General features: G+C 39.5%; 1 protein-coding gene across 2 annotated transcripts in view; it reads right to left on the reverse strand.

Annotated features, from left to right (window-relative positions):
* The window catches only part of nufip1 (nuclear FMR1 interacting protein 1), a 30,106-nt gene extending 18,386 nt beyond the window's left edge, over positions 1-11,720 (reverse strand). Inside the window, exons 1-3 of one of the 2 annotated variants that reach the window (XM_052014987.1) lie at positions 11,462-11,720; positions 8,238-8,332; positions 5,217-5,321 (exon numbers count right to left, since the gene is read on the reverse strand). In XM_052014987.1, the coding sequence (XP_051870947.1) occupies positions 5,217-5,321; positions 8,238-8,332; positions 11,462-11,690 (429 nt within the window). In that variant the 5' untranslated portion in view covers positions 11,691-11,720. Of the gene's footprint in view, positions 1-5,216; positions 5,322-8,237; positions 8,333-11,107; positions 11,143-11,461 lie in introns of those variants that run through there. The other variant, XM_052014988.1, reaches the window with a different exon arrangement.
* Between the last annotated feature and the right edge of the window lie 12 nt (positions 11,721-11,732).

Genomic DNA, 11,732 nt, shown 5'->3' on the forward strand with positions numbered 1-11,732 from the left:
GTAACTATACAGCCTTGGCTCAGTGGCAACACCATGAGCAAAGTAAGAAGGTGAGGAGCTAAAATCATGGTTCAGAGATTTCAGCATATAATCCATGTTCCCCGGCACTGAGAAAGCCCTGCATGGTCACAGTTGGTCATTCAGATGAGACATTAAATCTTAGGTGAACAAAATAGATGTAATGGCATTATTCAAAGAGTGGGGATGCTCTCCTGGTAACCCAACTGATATTTATTTCTAATCCAATTAAACAGATGACCTGAACATATAATTGCAGTGCTGTTTGTGGATCTTACTGTTCACAAACTGATCAAAGCATTTCCCCACATTTCCCTATACTACAAATGAACAAATTTGATTTTCATCTATTATTACCATCACCCTTTGAAATATGTTTTAATATTCATCCCAACCTAATGGGAATAATTCTACTAGATATATAAATGTATTATTCATACTTAGAAATAAGAACATCTCTAATGAATCAACAGGTTTATCATCCAAACACCACAATCAGAAATACTTCTGGTTAATGTACAGGCAGCTCATTCACACGATTTTCAATGAGCAAATGGGTACCAACATCTAAGAAAGTATACTTTTTAAGATCTTATACCTGGGATGGAAGAACACAGCACAGGCCAACATAATAGTTACCCCAAAGACTGTTCACTTTATCATAGCATATTTCTCCCTTGTAAGTGAGCAAGTAAACACTGAGCCTGTTTGGGTGCCATTTAAATCTGAAGGCACTATCCTTTTGTAAAGGTGAGCTGCAGAGAACCTGATACAATTTACCTTAAGCTGAAGTGAACATTAGAACTTTTCTACACAGATATACTTAACTGATATTGGCAGTGCAGAATTCTGTTTAGGATGAACGGTTTAAAAAAAACTTTGTACCTTTAGAGAAAATTGCAACAATATCCTGCCCACAAAAATATGACAAATTCAATATGTCTATCCCTAAACACCAACTGTGTGATGGAAGGATGCATTGACAGATCTATCAAATAGCATCTGTAACCTTACCACCAATGCACAGTTTGGGTTCCTCCAGGACCACAAGGCTCCATTTCTCTCTACACTTATCCCAAGATGACCAAATGAATTCCCGAGCTGAGGAAAGAGGAACTGCCTTTGATATCATCGGCATTTAACCAAGCGTGATATCATGACATTATAGTAAACTGAAAGCACTGAACTCAGAGGAAACTTCTCTTTTGGCTGGACTTGTATTTTGCACAAAGAAAAGTTGTTGGACATCAATGATCTATCCAATAATTCCTCATGTCAGTGTCATAGACCGAACTATTTTCAATTAGAATCAGAGCACAGAAGCAGGCCCTTCAAGCTGCCATGTCCACACAACCATCAAGCACCCATCTATGCTAATCCCATTTACCAGTACATGGGCCACAGCCTTTTACATCTTGGTGTTCCAAGTGCTCCTCTAAAGTAGTACATTGTTAGAGTCTCTGTCTCTACCACCCCCATCCGTCAGATGGAACATTCCAAATTTTAACCATCCTCTGCCTCATTAACAAACTACTCTTCATCACAAAGTTCACAAGAGTGTTTTTTCCTCAAAGATCAGTGTTCAACTTCATCTGAGTGCCTCCATGTAGCAAAACCCAAGTAGCAAACAATTTGGCTTGTTAGTGATAAATAACGTTCTCATCACTCAAGTATACGTCAATGATTTCCAACAAGTGAATGTCTGACCATTATCACATTCAATGTCATTACCAGGGCAGAATCCCCCATCATCTTGGGCATGATCATTAACCAGTGACACAGATGAACAAGCCACATAAACATTCTGGCCACTTAAGCTGGTCAAAATTTGGGCATTCTTCAAAAGGTTCAACTCATGATTTCCCAAAGCCTCCAGAATACTTGCAGGACATACCAGGGCTGCAAGGGAATGCCATATTCCTCATTGGGTATTGAACTCAGCACCTCAACACCACCTTAAACAAAACAGTGTATTTGATTATTAACTCATCCATTAAAAGCTTAAATATGCATGCTCTCTATGAAGTAGGAAGTCCTGCTATGGGTCAAGCCCAGTTCAGCCACAGGTTGTGAACAGGAAATGGGGTGGAATCAGTACCTAAAGAAAGCTTTCTACAGCAGAGACAAAAAAAATTGGCTCCAAAGTTTCCAATATTTAAATTGGGGCAATTTCTGATCATCTAGTACTGATTGTTAAACAAACAGTGCCGTAATTTTTAGCATCTATATTTCCCTTTGAACAAACAGTTTTTAAGGCAAATACAAAAGCACTTTACATTGAAAAGAAGCATCTAAAAGTGATAAAAGTCAGGAGATGCCATGACACTCCACACAGGATTCCAGCTCTGCTTCACTTCAGTATTAGGTCTAATTCAATTTAGCCTCTGAATAATATTGCTGTGTAGCAATAGCACCTCCGATCATGCAGGACCCTTTCAGTACTACAACAGACAGAATAACTTAGTGCAAAGAATGGTTTGTGAATCTGGGTCCACAATGGATGATGTAACAAAAACTAAATTGAGGTCAATGTAAACTGTCGTTATGCTGCAGCTTCTGTTCAACAATACAGATTCCTCTTGACACCCAGCAGACTTACTGCACAATAAACCACCAGCAGTTTTTAAACCAGCATTTACTGCAGTCCAGCACCAGTTAGCAGACACAATGTTATGACTAGCATTCAAATCGCAAAGATATTACTTTCACCTTCAATTATTAAGTGTCCTATCGTGATTTCCAAACATGTAAAAATTTAAAAAAAACATGGAATCTGTTCCTTTCTTTGTGCAGCTGGAAGGAAAGGATGACCAAGGTCAGAACCTCATGCACGTTCCACGAGGCATACCTACAACACCACTGACAGGATGGCCTCATCGGCAGTGTTAGAGAGGTAGAAAGTAAAGCAGAGAATGAAAGGGAAGTGTAAATACCGTGTTAGCTGCAGCAAGTACCCTCACCCTGAACAGCATCATCAGCTGGGTCACCCTCTCCAAGTTGAAAATGTGATTTAATTAAACAGAAATTCATGGCACAGATCAACACATTGAATGCATGCACAGAGTAGGACCATGTTTTCCACATGCAAGCAAACAGAATTGATTTAGCATGGTTCCAATTCAGTTCTTCCCTTGACCTGTAGCTCTCTTTCCAAAACCACTGCATTTACACCATGAACTACAACAAAAATATCTGGTCACCAGAAGCTCTCTCCCTTCTCCATTGTTATCTTCTTATCCACTGCTCTTCCCCTTTTGATATTTTTTCTAATATGCAAAAACACTTTAGTTAACCCTCCCATATTGTTCTTAAAATCACTATTTTTTTTCTAAAAGATTAATATATTCCAAGTATCACCATCACAGCTGTGATTGGGAGTTACTAGATTTGCAGCAAGCAGAGTCAATTTAAAGTCTCTGCACATTACAGTAAATGGAACTCACGACTGAAACAACAGCTTGAAGGTAGTAAGATTTACCCAGTAAGTCACAATGAGTGAAGTATACAACAAATACTCTGCTGGAAGGAGGAGGATGAGTGATGGATAAATGTGTATAAAATCTAGCTTCATCATTCAGAGCAATGTGATCTCTAGATGTGACACAGGAACGATCCAATCATTGCCATTTGTGGTGTCACAACATGCAGATTTATTCAAGCATATCTGATTACATGAATATCTCCCAGACCCAACTTCTACCTTCACATCACACTGCAAAGAAATAATTACGAATGAAGAAAAACCCTCTCTCATTTTGCCACCTGTCCTTCACTAATCATCTCTAACTTGTACATTGTTATTTACCCTTCAGTTGTTTGAACCTAAATTTTCATGATAATGAACACCCCCATCAAATCTTGCCTTCACTTTCTTTGCTCAACTGAGGTTCTTTTTCCAGAACCATTCAGTAAATCTCTCCAAAGCCTTCATGTTCTTCCTTGGTACTACAAAATTTGAAGACAAACAGAGAAATCAGAAACCTACTGTTCAATGCAAAGAAATGACTGGAAATAATTTTAGGCTAAATTCTACATACTATAACTGGGCTCGTCTCTGCATTACCTGATTTATGTACACATTTTGCATTAGTACTCAACTGAAAGATAAAGTGCCAGGTAGTGCTGGCCTGACCCCACTCAGACTGGCCTCCCAACCAATATCCACACTTATCTGGGCCAGAAGCAGAGGGCCCAACACACCCCAGAGTTGAGTTGCATGACCCAGACTTTGACAGACCTCAGGCAGCACAGTATGGAGAGCACCACCAAACCATCCTGAAAAACTTTGATGGCTAGTTAAGCTTCACCAGCTGCGAAAGGTATATTTACAACTGTCAATATCAATGAAATCCAACTCAAATTACCCATCATGATCAATGGGATCTCAGATCTGAATGACATTGCTCCGACATGAATGTTCAGGAATCCCAACAAACCAGGACAATTGCTGCTGAACGCCATGTGGAATCTAATGATTAAGCCATTGACAGTTCCAGATTTTCATTTTTTGACCTTTTCACTAATTTGGCCTAGTCGAAGTAACTGATAGTTGAAGTACAAGAAAGAATAAATTATGTAATTACAGAAGTGTACCGTTTCATGAACTCGATAATTCAGCATTCATAACCTTCCAGTTCTCCCCATATCTGTAAATCTCCCACTCACTCATCAAACTAATGTCATAGCGATAATTTATCTATTACCTTGATTGATTTGTGATGTATTTTGTGCTAGGGAGTCAAGTATATTCAGAGGAAGGTATTACCCATCTAGAAACAAAATGATGCATCTCGCACTGTTCTGCAACTCTAACATCAGACACTCTCTCCCTGGACCATACCACCACCAATTTTCACACAAAACATGCATAAATATACTGAAAGACTTTGCCATTTGGTAAATAGTATTTATGCTACTGTTCATTAATTCCTGAAATTGGATACCTACAGCCAGGAGAAAGATATTGTTAACTGTAGGCTGGTTTGGACCTCCATTCAGCTCTTCCAGTGCCCAGTGTCCAAACTACTCATTCTACATCTGGAATTGCTTCAGAACAAACTGAAAGTTAAACATGTTTTCAACACCTCTGGGTTTGAGCAGGGAGTTACTCTCATTGAGACAATCCCAGCAGTACTCAGTAAATGCAGTGCACTGGCACCTGTACCCAGAGACACTTGGGACAATTGGCATTCTCTTACTTGGATGTGCTGTGACACATGCTCACTGTATTTCTCCTCGTTTTTGAATCCTCTGTCACAAGTATCACAGTAGTATTTGTATATTGGCTCCTTTTTCTTCTTCTTCTATTAAAAAGCAAAGCAGAAAATTAAATTAGTTAAGCATGCTAGAGTGCCAATGACAAATCATGTCAGAGTTTGTTGGCTCAGCTTTTTCTCCACCCCCCCCCCCCTCATATTTTAATGATCTACTTGCATGGATCCATGTTCTTTTTTGCATTCCAGTATTTGTGATTTTTCCAATGATGACAAATAATGCTCTATCATGTTAGGTCAAAAGTGAATGACCACACATTTGTTTGCCAGTTTTACTTTGCGCCAAATCTGCTCAAATTGCTGCCCAGCGTTTCCCCACTCCTGTATTCCACTGTAGGGAAACCTTGAGAAACAATAATCAGGGAATTTTGGCCCATGGATTTCAAGGCCCACCAGCAGTGACGATAGGGAATTGGCTGCTTTTCAGAATGGAGGTTATATAAAATATCATGGATGTGTACAGAAAATAATTAAAAGCTTGTGGAATATTGGTCTTTATATTCAGAGGACAGGAAATACAAGGAGGTAAACTTTATTCTGTGGCTATACGAGGTACTGGTCATATTTCAACCAGAATGGCTATAGCAGTTCTGAATATGGTGTCTTTAAGAACAATATATTGGCCTTGGAAGGAGTGTTGTGAAGATTTACAAGGAAGGCATATGGTGAATTATAAGGAGAAACTGTAGAAACCAGGCTTGTTTTCCGTGGAAATTGGATTAAGAAGTGATTAGAATGAGGTTTCTATGGTATTAAAGGGAACTAAAAGATTGGGAAACACTTTCCATTGGTTGGGGGCTACCATGTGGTATAGTATAAAAATAAGAGCCCTGTCAAGAGTGGTACATAGCAAAGTTCCTCAGGACTGTGCACTAGGACCATCCTTTTGTTATGTAAATATTAGTCACTTGGAAGTACAAGTGAATCTTTCCAAATTCGTAGAGGACAGTCTGGATACACTGTGAACACAGAGGAGAGTAATAGATTCTACAAAGATACAGATAGACTGACACAATTGGCAAGCAAATAGCATATGGAATTCAACACAGAAATGTGAACTGATGCACTCTGGCAGAAAGAATATAGACAATTCAGACTCAAGGAAGTGTTCCTACACCTGTGCACAAATCCACAAAAGTGAAAGAGCATGTTGAAAGAGGTTAGTAAAACGTACACAATCCTGGCATTCATAAATATAGGCAAAGAGGTCACATGTTGAATCTGTACAGAACTGGAGAATTGTATTCAATGCTGGTCAGCTCACTTTAGGAAGGATATGAAGAGCCTTAAGAGGGTCCACAAAAGTTGAGTAAAGTAGTTCCAGGGATGAAAGATTTCAGCTATAATGTCAAAAGATAAGCTAGCTACATCTGTCCTATATGTGACAGATGTAAATCGAATGTGGCTTCTTTGACACATATGTTTTGGTCCTGTCCTCTTTTGGAAAAATATTGGAAAGATATTTTTAACATTATTTCAAATGTATTGAAGATTGATTTATAATCTCATCCTATCACTGCAATTTTTGGTTTACCAAGGATAGAATCTGGCCATCTATCTGCCTCCGCTAACCGTATGATTGCCTTTGTTACATTAATGGCCAAACGATCCATTTTGCTTAAATGGATGGATCCAATACCCCCACTACTTTTCAATGGTTCTCTCAAACTATATCATGTTTAAACTTGGAAAATATTAGGAGTGGTACTGTTGATCCTTCGCGTAAATTTGAGGAAGTTTGGAGTCCATTTATTCAATATTTTCACATGATATAGATCCCCTTATAATAACCTTTCAATTTAGAGGAACAGAGTTGACGACATAACATTGCTCTGTTTCTATTGAGAAATTTTAGTCCAATTTTTTTTTCTGTTTTTTTTAAATTTTTTTTTCTTTAGCTTAGTTTGGTTTGATATATTGTTTATAATTTTTCTTATTGTTTTGGGGATTTTTTTTCTCTCTTTTATATTTTATAATAAATCTTTTTCTTTTATATTATATTCATTCACTAACAGATCGTTGGATCTACAGTTTTTTTTAATACTTTATTGTTCTTTATGATTATCCATGTCGTGATTGTTCTCCTGATCTCTTTGTATTGCATGTATAAACATTGATATATTAATCTGTATTAATTTAAAAACTAATAAAAAGATTGAAAAAGAAAGAAAAGAAGGATTTCAGCTATAAAATTACACTGATTAGTTGTGATTATTCTGTTTCTAGTAAAGAAGGTTGAAAGGGTAGAGGTGCACAAGGTCATGCCTGTTTAGGTAGGGTAGATAGTAGTAATCGGTCCCCTTTTAGCAGCTGGTTCAAGGACATGGGAACAAAGATGTTAAATTCTAAGCAAAAAAAGGATACAAGGAACAGTTTTTGCTCATTAGTTACAATGTGGAACTCACTGCCATTATGGGTGGTACAAACAGAATCAGAGGCCTCAAAGTCAATAGAATAGGCACAAAGAGATTAATGTGTAGGTCTGAGGAAAAACAAAAGTCAGGGAAAGGGACAGACGAGATTGCTCCAAGAGATGGTTTAAACTCGCTGGGCTGTATAGTCTCTGTCTGTGTCATAACAATTCTATGCTTCTATTGAAACCAGGTCTAAACAGCTGCAGGATCCAGGAAGCAAGTCCCCAGCATAAATGCTGAAGAAATTCATTACGATGGAGTTCTGTGGCTGGACTTTATATGGAATAAATACTGGTAGTTCTATTCATAATTGCTGGCATCTACCAGCAAGGTTTGGGCTCCAGTTCAATTCCAAACACTCTTGAAACTTCTTGTGCTTACAGAGTTTGTACTGACAGTGTATCCATATTCCTAGTCAGGTGTTTGCAACCTTGGATAGCAAATCACTTACCATAAAAGTGAGCTGCCTGCATAAACTAAATATTGTGCAGGAAGTAACAACTGGGGTTGAAATGTGGGAATTTGACATTACCTGGCATTGTCTGGCATCATATTGATTGGTGCTCAGGGGCCAGTGGGTTGAAGCTTGCTGGCTTGGCCACTTCTGGCAAAATTGGCCATGGTTACCTGGTTTCATTTATGAACAAATGGGGAAGGAGGGAACAGAAAAGATAATTAGGCCTTGCATAAACATTTAACCAAATTCAAGGTACTACCCTGACACCCTAACTGATTATTTAATATAGGAAGTTGGCAGATAGAATTGACTGCATCTGAAAAAACTTGAGGGCACCAACATGCTGTTGTAAAGTACAAGTGAATACATATTTTGAAGTACATTTAAAAGTCTCAAAACAGGTATTGTTGCACACTGAAACAGTCCTGGTATGGCTCCAAACAGGCATTTGTATCTAGTTAGTCCAAGAATATTCAAACTTACGTGTCCTCAAAAGCAGTGTGGCTTTATTCAACTGCAAGTAAAGCACAGCAACTTGAAGTGCAATAGGCTCAATAACACACTAGTTGGAAGGAATGGGATGGGATTAAGACTTCAGAGTTATTTACTTAGTGACAAGGTTTCATAATTTCTGTACCACAAGTTAGAGGTGTAAAGCATTGAGGTTTTACATGGACTGCGGGCAATTCAAATTAAACCAAAATACAACCTGGAGCACCATTTGATAGATTCTGAGATATTCTAGATTCTGAAATATTCTAGATTAAAATTACATGTAACAACTCCTACAGATACCCACTTGCCAAAAATTTAGTTGGTTATGGGAACAGTGAGGACGTCACAACTAAACCACACACTATGTGAACAATTCACGATTCCTGCCTCTTCACAACAACCACGCCAAATTACATAGAACAGTACATCAAGGAACAGACCCTTCAGCTCATGATGTGCTGAATAAACTAGTAATTAAATGCCTAACTAAATAAATCCCTTCTGCCTACACAATGTCCATATCCGCCTGTTCTCCGCAACTTCATGCATCTCTCCAAGAGCCTCTTGAACGTCTCCATCGCATCTGCCTCCACCATCACCCCTGGCCGCACATTCCAGGCACCCATCACTCTCTGTGTAAAAAAAAAACTTGCCCCATACATCTCCTTTGAACTTACTCCCTCTCATCTTAAATGCATGCCCTCTACTATTGGACACTTCGACCCTGGGAAGAAGATACCAGTCATCTACTCTAGCTATGCCTCTCATAATCTTATAAACCTTTATAAGATTTCCCCTCAGCGTCTGCCATGCCAGAGAAAACAACCCAAGTTTGTCCAACCTGTCCTTATAGCACATGCCTTCTAATCCAGGCAGCATCCTGGTAAACCTCTTCTGCACCCTCTCCAAAGCCTCTACATCCTTCCTACAATGGGGCAACCAGAATTGAATGCAATACTCCAGATGCAGCCTAACTAGTTTTATAAAGCTGCAAAATAACTTCCTGACACTTGAATTCAATGCCTCAACTAATAAAAGGCAAACATGCCATATGCTTTCTTTACCACCCTATCAACCTGTGCAGTCATTTTCAGGGAGCTATGAATTTGGACCCAAAGATCCCTCTGTACATCAACACTGTTAAGGGTCTTGCCATTAACAGTGTACTGTTCCTTTACACTTGATCTCCCAAAGTGCAACACTTTACATTTGGCCAGGTTAAACTCCATCTGCCATTTCTCCACCCATATCTACAACTGATCTATATCCCTTTGGCAATCTTCTACACTACCCTCATACCACCAATCTTTGTTTCTTCTGCGAATCTTAATAACCCACCCATCTACATTTTCATCTAGGTCATTTCTATATATCACAAACAGCAGAGGTCCCAGTATGGATCCTTGCAGTACACCACTAGTCACAGACTTCCAGCCACAAGTCCCATCAACAACTACCCCCTGTCCTCTATGGGCAAACTAATTCTGAATCCAAACAGCCAATTCACTATGGATCCCATGCATCTTAATCTTCTGGATGAACCTCCCATAAGGAACCTTGTCAAACATCTTACTAAAATCCATGTGGAAAACATCCACAGCTCTACCTTCATCACCTCCAAGTTAGCAAGACACGACTTGCACCACACAAAGCTATGCTGACTGCCCCTAATTAGGCTATGCTTTCCAAATGCTCATAAATCCTATCCCTAAGAATCTTCACCAATAGCTTCCCTACCACCGACGTGGGATTCACCAGTCTAGTTTCCAGTATCATCCCTACTTCCCTTCTTAAATAGTTAGTTAAACTATTCAAGCAATAATAGAAAATAAAGGAGAGAAATAATAATAGTAGAAATAATAGAAAAGTTAGTCTTATTCACTGCATTTTTCATACCCAGCAAGTATACTTATTTTCACAGAAACATTCTAAAAGGGGTATACCAATCTTATGCAGCGTCAGTCATGATGACTCAGAAGAATTAAATGGAAATTACCACAGAAATAGTTGTGTGTGATGCTCACTGTAAACAGGATTACTTATACCAGTAAATATCCTACAGTACTACTCCTTCCTAGTGCTTTAGGAGATTCATTTTGCAATAGAGGTGCATTAATAAGAATAACTGAGAAATTTGATATTGTGGGATGGTGTGCACTGTTTGCAGGAGATTTGAAGAATCACAAATATACTGGGAAGAATAAATACCTGCCTTGATTGTACGCAGATCATTTATGTACAATCCCAACACTGCATAGGTTAACACTGTTAACTTCCCGAGACTTCTAAGAATTTCTACTCGTCCTGGAGGCAACTTCTGATCAACACTGATAAATTCCCTCCAATAGCATGCCTTGATTTCAGCCCAAACCTTTTAAACGCGCGTACACACACACACTTCGGGTGTATTTGCATCAGTGCACGTTTTATTAAACCCGAGAACTAATTGCCTTTCTTCCTCATAAATCTACGGAGGCTGTTTTCGACCAATCCTCAGTAGTCTGACATCCTGGATGAACTCCATTACGCATCGTGGGCTCCACTTATAACTTTCAGCGGGTAGGCTGCTTTTTAAATACCAGGGTTTATCCCTTTATGAATTAACACAGGACAGCAACAATTCGCAAACGAGATGAAGTTACAGCACACTACAAGCTATGCATTAACAAGGCAGCTCCTGCCAGTGTCCACACGCTCGTGATGCCATGACCAACATCCTCGGAAGATCTGCCGAGTTGGGCACCCACGGATTTCCCACCCCATAACTCCAATTTATAACTCATGGGAGAGGAGAATCATTTTACCCTGAAACTGGCTGCCGCAGCCGGCGTTTAACCAGGAAGAGTGACGGTACCCGGCGCCCATACCCCAGGGCGGCCCGAGCCCTGGACCTGCCGTCGCCTCTCCAGTCCAGGCAGGGGGACATTGCTGCTGCTGCTGCTGCTGCAAAGACGGCGGTAGGAAAACCGGAGGCCGCAGCAAATGAGGCGGCGGGTTAAAAACAGGCGGTGGGTAAAATCCAAACTGGCTCATTCCTCCTGACGATCCACCACCGAACGATCACCATGTGCTGGC

The sequence above is a fragment of the Pristis pectinata genome, chromosome 4, assembly GCF_009764475.1.
Source record: "Pristis pectinata isolate sPriPec2 chromosome 4, sPriPec2.1.pri, whole genome shotgun sequence".
In the NCBI taxonomy this organism is placed as follows: domain Eukaryota; kingdom Metazoa; phylum Chordata; class Chondrichthyes; order Rhinopristiformes; family Pristidae; genus Pristis; species Pristis pectinata.